This window comes from Biomphalaria glabrata, chromosome 2, assembly GCF_947242115.1.
Source record: "Biomphalaria glabrata chromosome 2, xgBioGlab47.1, whole genome shotgun sequence".
Classification (NCBI taxonomy): Eukaryota; Metazoa; Mollusca; class Gastropoda; family Planorbidae; genus Biomphalaria; species Biomphalaria glabrata.
This window is the reverse complement of record NC_074712.1, coordinates 20,570,829-20,585,636: the sequence shown is the minus strand read 5'-3', so window position 1 is coordinate 20,585,636 and position 14,808 is coordinate 20,570,829. Positions and strand designations below refer to the sequence as shown.

Below are 14,808 nucleotides of genomic sequence, written 5' to 3'. Positions count from 1 at the left end.
AAAACCCCTTACTGCCTAAGTTAAAAACAGTTTACTAAATTAGCTCATAGTGTAGAAATACAACCAACATCAAATATTTATTACAAACATCACTACATTCTAAAAAAATGTGATGCCAAGCAATAAATAGTTACCCAAGTATAATTTTGTTATTTTAAAATAGCATAGAGGTAAACATTTTTTTTTTCATCTAAATATTTAAATAGAAATAATGCAATTCAATAAGCTCTTTAACCACATAAAGTATTAGGAAAAACGCCAAAATCTTAATTCCACATATTTTGTTAAGATACTATTCCTTTTTTAAAAAACCTGCCAACTATATTAATTGTATAGATAAAGAGTTACCAATATTAACTTTAAATTATAAGAGTCCACAAATAATAAAATGTTCTTACACATTAGTATGGCTTAAGTTCAAAGAGATTCAAACCTAAATACCTGTGCTCTCTCCCCATCATACTTGTACTCACAGGTAAACTCCATGTTTTCAAAACGTTTGAGCACCTCACTGACACCTTTTGTTGGATGAGCCAGCATTGGACGGAGAGGTATACCTGAGGAGACAACAACAACCTATAATAGATTTTACTATTTAAAAACACTTTATTGTATTTCTATTGGACATTCTGGAACACTGGTCCAATGCTCAACTTGACAGCTAACGTTCTTCTGATTGAGAGAGATGAAGGCGCCAGTAAATTTACTCAGCTCTGACATGTTCATAATTCTGGTCAAATGACATTCCAGTTAACTGCCAATGTTAGTATTAGATAATCTTTTATGTCAACTGAACAATACACCCCTATGTCTCAGCTTTCAGTCACTGGAAGAAACATAAAATTCTACAATATGAAACTAATTGAGACTATGAATTAAATATTCTTGTGTAAAACATTGAAACCACAAAATGCTGACACGTTAAAGAAAAAAATTAGTATTAGTATTATGTGAGTAAATTTGCAAGATTTGCTATATGAAATGTACTAGAGTATCAAGAAACTAACCTGGGGTTAATTTACAATGTGCTCTTAAGTTGTGCAGACCATGTTCCAAGACCATGGGAATGATGGCATCATAGCTGGGCAGTTCACTGAAGAGAAGAAATTCCTTATTTGGTAAAATTATTAAAGAATTAAGTAGTTCACTCTGACATGTAGGGAATCAATTGACAACTTCAGGAGTTTGTATTGTAATGTATCAAATTCACTTGTTTAAAATAACAAACAAATATTTTATTTATATATTTATTTTATCTATTTAAAGCCAAAATGAGAAATCAGCATTGTAAAAATAATTAAAATGTTCTACATTTAAAACCTTTTCTTACCTATAAGTTGTTTTGATAATTAAAGCAGCCTCGTCTAATTTCTTTTTTAATGTTTCAGCCCCGAGACCTTTACCAGCATCTAGAACCTCTGGAGGGAACTCTGATATATTCAAGGTGAAGTAATAAATTTCAATGTTTTTTCATTATTCAAAGCTTAATTATTTTATAAACAAATGAATATTATCTTTAGTAAATGCACAAATTCATTGTAAAATGGATCAACTTCGACATTGAATAGCTAACTTGGACACGAGAACCTTCAGTCAACTGCTACTGGAGCAGGGGAGATAATGGGATATTATTAAAAAGAAAGTCAAAGAATGGCCATGTCTCTTGAGTAGGGCTAGTCATTAATCAGTTATTAGTATAGTTAAAGACAACAGGAGTTAAATACTAAATACCTCATTTACTTTTTTTTAGACACAGAAGTTTTAATATAAAAGTTTGACACCTGTGGACCATACTCAGCATCCTAGTAAGGGGAATGTATTTTTTTTTTTAAAAAAAAGCTTCTTTTCTTTCCATTAAAGTCTATCTAGTATTTACAAAGTTAGCTCCCATCTAACCACTGTCAAGTATTAGGTATCAACATTTCCTACCTTTGGATGGAGGTGTGAGAAACAGAGCGTGACCAAGGGCTGTAAGCACAGACTGTTCAGCCAAACCAATACGAAGTTTTCCTCCAAGAGATCTTACCAAGTAGCGAGCTTCACAAAGGCGACATGCTACAAACATTCCTTTGATTTTTTCTATTTTCTTTGCCATGGACTGGGGAAAAAAAAGATAATTCATTTTAAATAAGTACTAAAAGTCTATGACAGACAAAAAAAAATAATAAAAAAGAAATGTTATGTTTATTTTAAGAGAATAAATGAACAACAAACACCAGCCAGATAAGGAGGCACAAAACTGCAGAGCCTGCTGGATGACAAAAGTGGTCATCAACCTTTCAAGAAGGAGGACGAATTGAATAAATTTACAAAACATGTATTTTCAAATATGCGATACTGGACTCATGGTATGAATCATCACTGAGAAATATTCAACAGCTAGAAAACAGAAGAACAACAAACAAAAGAATCTGCTTATCACTAAACTTAGAGGCACTTTAGAATAGAGAAAAATGTTGATAGATTAACAGAGATAACTGTTTCTGATAGATTAAATTCTCAGTGACTTCCATGAAAGTAAATCTTTAATCAAAAACCCTGTAGAACAAGGGGAAAGAAAGAGAGAAAATGTGAGGGAGTCAAAATCTTACTGCATTTCCAGTCATCGATGCAATTTCTTTGAGTTTAGTGAAAACTCCAGGTACTGTAAGTCTAGGTGGCACCATCATCATCTTTTGAGTACTGCGACTGCTCTGTATAAACACACACAAAAAACTTAAATTTAAAAATCTAGGATATTCCTAATAGTTTCTTTGCATCAGAATTTTTGAAAATTTATAGCCAGCAGAATATTTATTCAAAATGTACTTTCTATCACCTGACCTCAGCAACTAAACCTAAATCTCCTTTCTCTTGTGCATCTTCTTTGATCTTATCAACATTACGTCCTATGAAGGAAATAAAAAGTGAAATTAAGCAGAAGTCATAATAAATACAGACCAGTTTCGAACATTAGCATTATATGTAAATACAAGAAAATATAGTATGTTCAGACTTCGCGATTTATAGGGCAGAATATGTAATGGACATCAGTTTTTTTGGCAAACGATTAGAAGGGTGTCATGTGGCCAGCACAAGGACCAACTGCCTTTACTTTCCCCAACAAATGTCAGGTACACATTAGGGTTAGGGACATCCTAAAAATCCCTAAATTAAAAATCCCAGCCTTATCCAAGATTTGAGACAGATATTTCTCAGTTAGGAAGCCAAGCACTTAATCACTAAGACACCATGCCTCCCCCCTCCCCCAACTAGAAAATATAATATGAACTAGAATCGAGATAAACATTCAAAAATTGCAATCTTCTGAAGACCTAACACACTTCAGTTCATCACTTATCCACAACATACAATCTTTGAGCTTTGTTTACTACATCAAAGTTTATTGTGTACATATAAAGTTTATTTAGTAACAACTGATATCTCTTCAAATTATGGTTAAAGAATGAAGCTGATTGGAAATCTTCATGTATCTGTATCAATTGTGATATATGTAAAAATCTTTCCAGAAAAAAGAGATTTCCTGCTTGATTTGTATTCACTTTGTATTCTTAACTTATATCTTCCTTCTACTAAACTACTAACATTAAGCATATAAATAAATTGGCTGGTTTGACAACAGTTGGAGGATATACTCATCCTCTGCCATCATGCGGAGGTTTGGGACAAACTTTACCTGTGGCTTGAGCAATAGCTTTCATCAAGACAGTTTCCCCAATTCCAAGTTCAACACCTTTATAAGCAGGGGCTAGTTGGTTCAGACACAGGTAAACACAGTACAGGAGATCTCCAGGTGACAGGATGATCACAGAGCGAAAGAAGTTGCACATAATTTCTATCATTTTTAACCTGTAAACAAAAAATAAGATTGGTAATTTACATAGAAAAACATTTTTTTTAATACACAGAAGTAAGAGGAGAGAAAAAAAAAAATACTACACACTATTCTTTATGCTCTTCAATATTCTGGTGGGCAAAGATAGCAGGGGAAGGTGTTAGACTGTTGCAACATTAATGGTTCACCAATGACATGACATAAAAATAAAGAAATGAAATAAAAGACATATTTCCATAGGAAATTATAAGATCTATTAAACAAAAACATATACAGAAATAATTGAAAACTCCTTTTTATTTTTGTGAAAAACCTTATGTAACAATGTAACAGAAGAAAGTTGTGTTTTAAAATAAACTAGGTATTAGCTTACCTGGAAGATGTACTTTCTATGAGCTCCAATGTCCTGGCTAGAGCAAGATATGGAACTCTGCAAGTGGAAATCAATTACAGCAGTTTTCAATGACAGCTTTCTTTTTTTTGCTTTTTATATTAGAGTTAGCCAGATTTAAAAAAGAAAAAAAGGGAAGGCCAGATTGCTTACTTTATTCCAAAAACTAATCTATCGCTAAAAATATGAAGACAGAAACTTGTCTGTTGACTTAATTTCCAAAGCAAGTGACTAAAGAAAAAGCACCCATCAATGTATCACTACCAGTAGACAATGTTGTAACTTCAAAATGAAAAAGAAATATTACATACATTGACCAATGAAACTCCAATAAAAAAAAAGATTTAGTTGCTTTTGGTCAAACAGAAATAAAATTCCACCTTGACATATTCTGAGAATCAGCTGGACATTAAAACATTTGAAAAAGATCTCCTAGATATTCTACAATAGAACTTACTTTTCAGAACACTTCCAGAAAGCATCCTCCAAAGGATTGTACTTGCTACTTGATGGATCATAGTCTGCTCCTAGCTCAGCCTTTTTGCTTGTCTCTAATGATAAACTGAAAGAAAGAAAAAAAAAACAATAATGAATTATCACAATACTGCTGCAAGTGTTTTCAGTTCTGTCAAACTTTCAACAAGTTGTACACATTGGTGTGAGTTCATGAAGTAATGGTAATAATAATTGTCACAGCCTCGTTGTAACATTCTAGTGACATTAGAGTGACAGTATACATGCACAGGCAAACCTTTGAGTTTTTGGAAAGAGTAACGTTTGGCATTTGTTATTTAGTCATGTGTATTCTTTGGAGAGCTGTTACTTAGGCTCATGACAGAGTGGACTATCTTTGATATTCAATGTACTTATAGAACTTAGAGTAGCTTCTTTATTGTAACTACTACCTGTTGGATATAGGAATTCACTTATTGTGTATGGATTATATGTATATCCTGTGTCACTACCACCTGCTTATGGCTGGAACAACTTATATTGTTTAATATCTATTCTATATAATAAAACTATGTCTGCTGAAATGAGACTTGACTCTGTGTATGTAGTTACTCATTTGCTGTCTATATAAGTTATCTGAACTGCAAGTGAGAACCCAACATGTAGCTATACACAACTACAATGAGGTGACATTATTAATACTGATTTACAACATCTTAGAATAAACATTTTTTTCAGATCACTAAAATAATCTCCTCAGTTCATCTTAATAGATCATGAGCAGAAATAAAACAGCAGTTCAAAAGTTTAGATCTTCAAGGAGGTAGAATTCAATCTTGATATGTCTAGCAATTAACCTTGATATTTCTAGCATTCAATCTTGATATTTCTAGCATTTAATCTTGATATTTCTAGCTTTCAATCTGATACTTCTAGGATTGAATGTATGCAGATAAAAGATCATGTTAATTTCTGATTCTTATATTACAGCATTATGCAAGCTGTTTGGATAATAAATGATAATATATGATGGTGTTATTTCTGTTTCTAGGGTTAAATCTAGGGAAAGTCCTTAAGTTGATCTTATGTAATACTAAATCATATATTTATGTGCAGCTATATGCATAGGATATAGTTTGTGAGAGTGGTTAGGTAATAACACATAAGTTTGTTATTATTGCAGTTTGTTTTCTTTACTTTCAAAAGCAAATTAAGAAATATATGTAAACCAGACTGTCAATGACAATACTAATTTACAAATTACATGATAGTCAATGAATACTTCCTAATATAATATTAATTATGAATAAATGGATACAAAAAGTGAGACCCACAAGAGAGATATTGAAAACATGGAATAGGTAACAACCAGAAAAACCCAGTACATGTGTATACAATGAGGGGAGGAACAAGTTTACTAAGCTACCTTGTGACATTACAGTTTTTTATTTAGAATTGAAAGAAAAGGAAGATACAAAAGTTGTAGATTTTATTTCAAAGATGAGATAGCAATATAAATATAAAATTTTTGTAGCAATAATAATTTTATAGCAAAATTATGAAAATTTCATGCAATATTATTTCATTATTTGGCAGAAATTATGAAATTTAATAGTAATATTAAGAAGTTTTGATAAAAACAATACGGTTAATCAGACCACAGGTTAATATGACCACTCACATATTTTGACAGAAAACTGAAACAAATCCAGTTGATTGGTTAATTGAACCATCCAGTTATAAGAACCAAATTTATCATGCCCTATTGTGATCTGATTTTCTGGATTGGATTATGGAATTTTGAAGGCACATTTGGAAGATTATAGCAAAGTCTTGTGCTGATGGATGGCAAAACAAAAAGCAAAAAAAAAAAAAAAAATGATTAAAGATTGTCACCCAGGTTTTACTTCAACTCGTAAGAAAAGAATACGGCAACAACAACAAAACAACAAAAAGGATAATCATTAACCAGTTTTAAGTATTGCATTCAGTGTACAGTTTTATGAATTTATTTTAAATAAAAAGGTTGAAAATAATGTAGCTGAGGGAAGGGGGAAATTAATTCAGACCCCCCCCCCCTTTTTTTTTTCCCCAACTAGTGGCATTGAGACAATTTTTGTTTTGACTGGTCAGTATTTAGGAGGATGTTCCAGGGTGGTTAAGAACTAACAATATTTTAACTTAACTTTCTCTCCTAGCCCCACCCCTTTTCTTGTGAGTCCTAGGGGTCAATAGCAACAACAACAAAAGCCCTGCAGAAATCTATATTGGCTAGGAATCAATTTCAGTTTGAGTTAATGAATCTACTAGGGGAGTACAGCAAACAGACATTTATCTCTACACAAGAGGGTAGAACGTTACAGTGTTGCCTTTGTTGAAACCACTGGGAGAGGGAAGGGTATCCATCTTGGTCCTTGAGACTTTATTGATAGTTGGCTTAAACTCAAATTTTCTCCCCCCAAGAAAACTGGTACAGGAAAGAAGATTTATTAGTTTTGATTTTAAAGGGAGATAACCCAGGGCGATGGCGAGAAGTTTGGGATTAATGGCTATGTCCCCTTAATTTAGTGGTAGAGCCAGACAGGAAGGAGAGAGAACAATGGCCAGGAGCACACAGAGAGGTTGAAATGTAAGGTACAACTTAGGCAGCATTAGATAACATGAAACATGTAACTACCGATACAATTTATAGTAAATGTATGTATGTATATTTGTGTATGTAAGTGTATATATATATATACTAGCCCTATATTACCCGCGGCTCGCGAGACTCAATATGCGTGTCACTGATATAGTAGATTAGAATAGTTTGTGGGAAGCGTGGTCGAGAGGCTAGGTACACTTGAACTTGGCTACCTATAAAGGGGGCTCGAGGCTCGACACCCGACTCGAGTTGAGCTGTGTTTACTGAGCACCTAAAGGCAGCACGGAAACAAATGTGAATGGACCATAGCGCTCTGAGCATTCTATACGCATTACAGTAGCGCTATATAAAAGCTATAATAATAATTTGAAACAATAAAATGAAATGTTATAAGTAAAGCGAATGCGTGAATGTAAAAATAGTATGAATAGTAGTGATGGGAACTAAACTAACTTTTAAAAGTTAAACTAAAACTAGTTTTCAACTAAAATAAAGTAGTTAAACTAAAAGTTTATCATGAATTTCAAAATGTAGTTAAACTAAACTAAAGAAAATTAATTAAACTATAATAAACTTTTTCATAACTTTTTTTTTTTGGGGGGGGGGGGGGGGGCGGGATTGAACTAAACCTATATAGATATAATCATCTTATATAATACAGACGTTACTTCAAAAAAGAAGATGATTACGTCCTACGCGTCATGCCTACAGTTCGATCTTATTCTTTTAACATTGTAGTAATATTTATTCATAATAAAATCAGCAATAAGGAATGTGTTTTTTACATAAACGTCAAAAAAAAGATGTCTAAATTAATATGTGTGCTTGTATTTTTGCCTTGAATTTAAAAGAATGGTACTCTTTTTTATTATTATTATATTAACTTATTAGGCTATATAACGGAAAATCTTACTTATACCTGTAAAGTTTAAAATCTCATTAAAAATAACATAGATTTAGAATTTCAAATTTAGATCTAGTAACCAAAGAAATTGAAACGAAACCGTTGGAGTTTTAAGAAACATTTGACCTATTTTATAGTATAAAATACATGTTCGACTAACCATGCTGTTGTGCTATTTTCTTGTCTGACCACTAAAATACAACTAACACATAAAGGCACATTCCTCGTTAAAGGCACATTCCTCGTCCCATATGCTAGGACAAATTTGTACAAATACTCCTTCTTCCCTAGTGCTATTAGAGCATGGAATGGGTTGCCTGAGCTAGCCAGGAAAACCAGTGACTTGGCAGAATTTAAGTCATTGGTTAATATGCATGACTAAATGCATGACGCGTAGGACGTAATCATCTTCTTTTTTGAAGTAACGTCTGTATTATATAAGATAAGAAGATAAGATAACACTATTACATAACCGTTAAACGCGCAAGGGAAAATAAACAGGGTGGTCTTGTCATTATGGACTGCACAGTACACACTCAGTACACTATATAGACCTACACGTATACGTCTATCTACTCAGGTTGTTAAAAATCAGTCGGACACACTGTCTATTTACTTTCTGGGCAGGGAGGAAGTGTAACTATTTTAGTGTAAAGATATATCTATGAACATGCTTGACTAGCCATGCCAGTGTGTTATTTTCTTGTCTGACCACTCCACATTAAGCAAACACTATTGCATAACGCTTAATGAAAAAAATGCATGGTAGTCTTGTAGTATCATCGACTACACACGTAGAGTACACTAGGCCTACATGTGTATGTCTAGCTGACCAGGTTGTTAAAATCAGATGAACTAGTCTATTTAATTTATGGTCAGAGAGGCTGTGGATTTTTTTTCTAGAATTGGTTATCCTAATGCTTAAAAAATTAAAAAAAAATTATTGTTTACCGCAAATGAATTGATTAAAATCACTAAATATTGACCTAACTCACTAATCAGATTCCCACTATTAGCAGAAATTAAACACCACCACGTGGCTCACAAAAAAATTCATAATATTGCATAGAAGGTTTTGGCAAAAAAAATGTTTTAACATTTTATAATACTGCTATTTTCAGGTGCAAATATTTACTGCCATAGCTTCTACCAGCATCTTACTTTACCCTCTTTAAATGCAGACTGACTAAATAGTTGTTAACTGCATCAATTTTTTTTTATTGATAATCAAAGTTATAGATATCACATAACCAAACAACAGGGATGTGTGTTTCAACCCTGACATGTTGAAAAGTTGTATAAATTTTAATTAAATTTTCTAGTTAATAACTAAAAATAATTAATTAAACTACGATTTTAACTAAACTTTTTTTTTCTAGTTAAACAATGGCCTTAATTATTTTTTTAAGTTAAACTAAAAGTTTCTAACTTTTTAGTTAACTTTTGCCCATCACTATCTATCATCTTAGAGTTGAGTTTTAGACCTAGGACTAGAGAGATGTGTAACATTTCGGTCTTGTCTAATGAAAGAATGTACGTCAGGACTTCTAACTTCGCAGATATAAGGAAGGAATTTATGTACAAATGTTTTTGAAACACAAATTTGAAGGTTAATTTTATTAAATGATGAAATCAATAGATTATATTTTGTATTTTCAGGTGTCAAGTAAAAAACTATCTGTGCAAAGTGTAGTTTTAAAAATTAGATCTAGATCCTTTCGATCTTCTCTCATGTAACCACGTTAAACATGGCCTAGATTTATGAAATACTAATACTTTAATAGAGTTGGGCAATTTTTGTTTTTGAGGGTCGTAAGTTTGTTTTAGGGCTACTATACATACGTCACGGTTCCAGTTAGCACCCAAGGAATATTTCTGCCAAGTTTTATCAAGATTGATCAAACGGTTTTGATTTCTATTCGTAACATACATACGCCTTACTTTCTACTTTATAGTATAAGAAGATAATAATTAGTTTGATGACGAGTGATCCAGATGCAGCCTAGATGTATTTGTATACCAATCTTCCAGTACTTACCATTGCAAGACGTTAACATTAGCACAATAAAATAATAATCATCTTTATTGTCCATATGGAAATTTGTCTTACAATTTGTGCATTACACCAAACAAAAAACATTAGAACTATAAGAAACCAAAGTGTACATTCACACCAGACGCACTCTGGTTCTGGGTATTCACACTAAGACATCTTGGTTGTTCAGAGCTAGCAAGTTCGTCCATTAAAGCAATCTATTGCGGTATTGTGATGTCACTTACTGCTTTTATCGTCACACGCAGACGCTAAGAGAAATTATCTTTTGAGTTTTATAGTCTACGTAAGACATTAAGATAAAACACATGAAAACGAAGGCCTGGCGATTACTCTGACAAAAAAATAGATCTCCGTAGTATCATTTATAGGTACTATCATTTATATGTAGTATCATTCAAAGGTAATATTGTTTAAAGGTTGTAGTTAGTATTATTTATAGGTTGTATTATCTATAGGTATTTATTGTTGGCGTCAAGTTTAAATATTGGAATAAAGCGAAAATGATTTTTTTTCCTTTTAAGACAACATCACGTGACGATAGAACATGAACCGGTTAGTCCATTGTCTAATCACTCACGTGTGTGTGTCTGTGTGTGATGGAAGGACGTGCCACTTGATAAATCAAACTTTGGGAAAATATGAGTTCCTTACTGCATGCCGTCAACCCCCCAACCTCTCCCGCCAACGGAAATATCTGACGGTTTTCATAATCAGCAGACGATGTGTGACACTCGTTAGAGAGACAGAAAGACAAGCTGTTTAAGATAAACTTATTGAACTCAGTCACGTCAAGTTTGAAGACACATTGATAGAATTAGACAGACTGGCAAATGAAGACGGGGTGACAGACAGACAGGTAGAATAACGGACAGTCAGAAGTGGAGGAATAAGTTAACAGACACATCAACAAAAAGAGAGAACAAAAAGAGTGATGGATGGATGGATAGAAGAATGGATGGATGGATGAGTAAGTAGACGTCGGAAGAATGGATAGATGTATGAGTAAGCAGATGTCGGACGAATGGATGGATGGAAGAATGGTTGGATGTATGAGTAAGTAGACGTCGGACGAATGGATGGATGGAAGAATGGATGGATTGATGAGTAAGTAGACGTCGGACGAATGGATGGATGGAAGAATGGATGGATGGATGAGTAAGCAGATGTCGGACGAATGGATGGATGGAAGAATGGTTGGATGGATGAGTAAGTAGACGTCGGACAAATGGATGGATGGAAGAATGGTTGGATGGATGAGTAAGTAGACGTCGGACGAATGGATGGATGGAAGAATGGATGGATGAGTAAGTAGACGTCAGACGAACGGATGGATGGAAGAATGGTTGGATGGATGAGTAAGTAGATGTCGGACGAACAGATGGATGGAAGAATGGTTGGATGGATGAGTAAGTAGACGTCGGACGAACGGATGGATGGAAGAATGGATGGATGAGTAAGTAGACGTCGGTCGAACAGATGGATGGAAGAATGGTTGGATGGATGAGTAAGTAGACGTTGGACGAACGGATGGATGGAAGAATGGATGGATGAGTAAGTAGACGTCGGTCGAACGGATGGATGGAAGAATGGATGGATGAGTAAGTAGAAATCGGACGAATGGATGGATGGAAGAATGGATGGATGGATGAGTTAGTAGATGTCGGACGAACGGATGGATGAAGAATGGAATGATGGATGATTAAGTAGACGTCGGACGAATGGATGGATGGAAGAATGGATGGATGGATGAGTAAGTAGACGTCAGACGAACAGATGGATGGAAGAATGGATGGATGAGTAAGTAGACGTCGGACGAACGGATGGATGGAAGAATGGATGGATGGATGAGTACGTAGACGTCAGACGAACGGATGGATGGAAGAATGGTTGGATGGATGAGTAAGTAGACGTCAGACGAACGGATGGATGGAAGAATGGATGGATGGATGAGTAAGTAGACGTCGGACGAACGGATGGATGGAAGAATGGATGGATGAGTAAGTAGACGTCAGACGAATGGATGGATGGAAGAATGGTTGGATGGATGAGTAAGTAGATGTCGGTCGAACGGATGGATGGAAGAATGGATGGATGGATGAGTAAGTAGACGTCGGACGAACGGATGGATGGAAGAATGGATGGATGAGTAAGTAGACGTCAGACGAATGGATGGATGGAAGAATGGTTGGATGGATGAGTAAGTAGATGTCGGTCGAACGGATGGATGGAAGAATGGTTGGATGGATGAGTAAGTAGACGTCGGACGAACGGATGGATGGAAGAATGGTTGGATGGATGAATAAGTAGACGTCAGACGAACGGATGGATGGAAGAATGGTTGGATGGATGAGTAAGTAGACGTCGGACGAACGGATGGATGGAAGAATGGTTGGATGGATGAATAAGTAGATGTCAGACGAACCGATGGATGGAAGAATGGTTGGATGGATGAGTAAGTAGACGTCGGACGAACGGATGGATGGAAGAATGGATGGATGGATGAGTAAGTAGATGTCGGTCGAACGGATGGATGGAAGAATGGATGGATGAGTAAGTAGACGTCAGACGAACGGATGGATGGAAGAATGGATGGATGAGTAAGTAGACGTCGGACGAACGAATGGATGGATGGATGAGTAATTAGACGTCAGATGAACGGATGGATGCATGGAGGACAAAAAAATGAAATAGATAGAAAACAAGACACAAACAGGTCCATACTAGCTCCCTTTAGACAACGTGTAGAGCGATTGTTGTTCTCTTCAGAACTAATGAAAAACAATGCAACAGTTTATACCCAGCCGAGAAAGAATTCTAGTTCAGCGAATGTATAGATCTAGTCAACTTTTATTCCAATGATTGTTAGTTATTTAAAGCTAGACTTAGAAGACGATGCGCAAAATATCCCTGAACATTTATTTATTCAACTCTTCAATCACTTAAGCCTTACATTCGGGAATTTCCGAACGCCATTATCTTTTCAAGATCGCGATAGTCCTTTCAAAACCGATGTTGTTGGATTTAAATCTAGATCTCTAGCCAAATTTAATTATTTCTTTTTTTTTTTACTTGAAAAATTATAACTAGAGTTTTCCCCGTGTTGCCAACGAGCTAGTAATTCTTTTCTCAGCGATACACATCTCTAGGAAAATTATTAGAGCCGTTTTTGAGATGTGCCCAGGTTCCAACGCCCACCTTCCATGAAATTCGGACTTGAATAGATATATTGTAAAAAAAAAAAAGAATGAAATGAAATGAAAAGAAAGAAAGAAAACAAGACAGAGAGGAGAGAGAGAGAGAGAGAGAGAGAGAGAGAGAGAGAGACGAAGATTTTTTCGCCTGTTGAGACAAGAGAGATTTGAGGGAAGAGGGGAGGAGGTCCCCTTACGTTGAGACAGAAAGTTTCATCTTCTTTTCTCCTGATGTTCGGAGAGCAAATGAGGAAATGACAAGGAGAAGATCTAGATACACCGATGTGTTGGTGACAGACTGGGCTAGCAAAGGGAAAGAAACAGACCAAACGGTAGGAAGAACAGATCGTGTCCAGAAATTAATGAGCAGAGAGGGGGGGGCGGGAAACCAAACGACAAAACGAGACTGCAGGAGTATTGAAGGAGAACCCCGGGGGTGGGGTAGGTGGCAGTCGAGACCTTGGATTTAATCCAGGCTTGAAATATCGCCCAATCCAAAAGAAAGTGTCTTTTTTTTTTTTCTAACGCACTTTTAAAATGACAATGATTATTTTGAAATTAAATCAAAACTACTGTAAAGTCTGTGAGGAGAACAACAAATGTCTGTAACATCCTTGGGCTCGATCAGAAATGGACAATCATTCAAGCATGCCTAATTAAATGCCTATGGTAAATGTTCTCCAAAAGGGGGCAAAGTATTTCTATTTTATCGTTGTCATGGGAACATAAAAAGATACGAAAAAGAAATATTTTTAAAAAATCTAAAGCAAATGTATAGAAAAATAAAGCTACTATTAAAACAAAGAGCCATTTTAAAGCGTGAATCAAAAATAAAAAGCCGAAATATTGTATCATTTTGTTTATAAAACCCTCCCTCAAAAAATTAATTAAACCAGTAAAATAGTATGAAAATGCTCAAAATACATATTTTAAACCTTAAAGTCGTGTTAAATTCAAGCCAAATTGAAAATATTGTCAATGTCATGAATTTTCTAAGGACAAATCAAGTTGAAATATAAAATTAAGACGAAACCAAAACCAGTGACTCATCTGGGCGCATCCATTGTCTTTCAAGACAGAAGGAGACATAAATATATATAATATTTAACAAGAAAAACAAAAATAATGTTTTTTTAAATGAAAGCTTATAGTGTAATGGTATCAATTAGTTTGGATCAGTCATGTGATCTAATAGATCTAGAGTCTAGACTAATATTAATAAATCTATGCAATTAGAAATATTTTTACAAATTGTTTTTTGTTTAGCACAATTTCATGCTTTTAGCTTTCTCAATACGCTATGATCCTATCACTTGTCTGGACCAGTTGGAAAA

The 14,808-nt window shown here is 34.6% G+C and overlaps 2 protein-coding genes across 5 annotated transcripts in view; one reads left to right on the top strand and one right to left on the bottom strand.

Moving 5' to 3' along the window:
* LOC106055673 (60S ribosomal protein L3-like) overlaps positions 1–14,808 on the top strand; it is a 185,617-nt gene that overhangs the window by 82,333 nt on the left and 88,476 nt on the right. The gene's annotated exons all lie outside the window — the stretch shown is intronic.
* The window catches only part of LOC106068153 (DNA ligase 1-like), a 66,202-nt gene that overhangs the window by 6,465 nt on the left and 44,929 nt on the right, over positions 1–14,808 (bottom strand). For all 4 annotated transcript variants that reach the window (XM_056022019.1, XM_056022020.1, XM_056022018.1 and 1 more), the window contains 9 exons: positions 4,684–4,788; positions 4,209–4,265; positions 3,677–3,849; positions 2,824–2,888; positions 2,592–2,693; positions 1,930–2,098; positions 1,331–1,430; positions 1,008–1,093; positions 442–557 (listed from right to left, as the gene is read on the bottom strand). In XM_056022019.1, the coding sequence (XP_055877994.1) occupies positions 442–557; positions 1,008–1,093; positions 1,331–1,430; positions 1,930–2,098; positions 2,592–2,693; positions 2,824–2,888; positions 3,677–3,849; positions 4,209–4,265; positions 4,684–4,788 (973 nt within the window). The remainder of the gene's footprint in view (positions 1–441; positions 558–1,007; positions 1,094–1,330; positions 1,431–1,929; positions 2,099–2,591; positions 2,694–2,823; positions 2,889–3,676; positions 3,850–4,208; positions 4,266–4,683; positions 4,789–14,808) is intronic.